Raw genomic sequence first — 403 nt, forward strand, 5'->3', positions numbered from 1 at the left:
TGGCATCCACGAGACGACCTACAACTCCATCATGAAGTGCGACATCGACATCCGCAAGGACCTTTACGCCAACAACGTGTTGTCCGGCGGCACCACCATGTACCCCGGCATCGCCGACCGCATGCAGAAGGAAATCACGGCGCTGGCTCCCAGCACCATGAAGATCAAAGTAGGTGGTGGTGGTGGGGCAAACCATGGCCACCAAACACCCCAAATCCTCTCCCGGTGCAGGTTTGGGGTGGGGTGGAGGATCAAGGGGTGCATCCTAACGGCTCATGTCTTGGAACCCGAGTACGACGAGGCCGGACCCTCCATCGTCCACCGAAAATGCTTCTAAGCCCTCTCCCCGCCCCGCGGTGGCCCCCCCTGCCCGGGCTGGGGCGTCCCCCTCCTCCTCGGTCCC

General features: G+C 62.5%; 1 protein-coding gene across 1 annotated transcript in view; it reads left to right on the forward strand.

The window, feature by feature from the left end:
- The window catches only part of LOC104082425 (actin, gamma-enteric smooth muscle-like), a gene marked incomplete at both ends in the record, with an annotated part of 1078 nt that extends 909 nt beyond the window's left edge, over positions 1–169 (forward strand). The window contains one exon of the mRNA XM_009585549.1: positions 44–169. Within this exon, the coding sequence (XP_009583844.1) occupies positions 44–169 (126 nt within the window). The remainder of the gene's footprint in view (positions 1–43) is intronic.
- Positions 170–403: the final 234 nt, after the last annotated feature.

This window comes from Fulmarus glacialis, unplaced genomic scaffold (assembly GCF_000690835.1).
Source record: "Fulmarus glacialis isolate BGI_N327 unplaced genomic scaffold, ASM69083v1 scaffold18659, whole genome shotgun sequence".
Lineage (NCBI taxonomy): Eukaryota > Metazoa > Chordata > Aves > Procellariiformes > Procellariidae > Fulmarus > Fulmarus glacialis.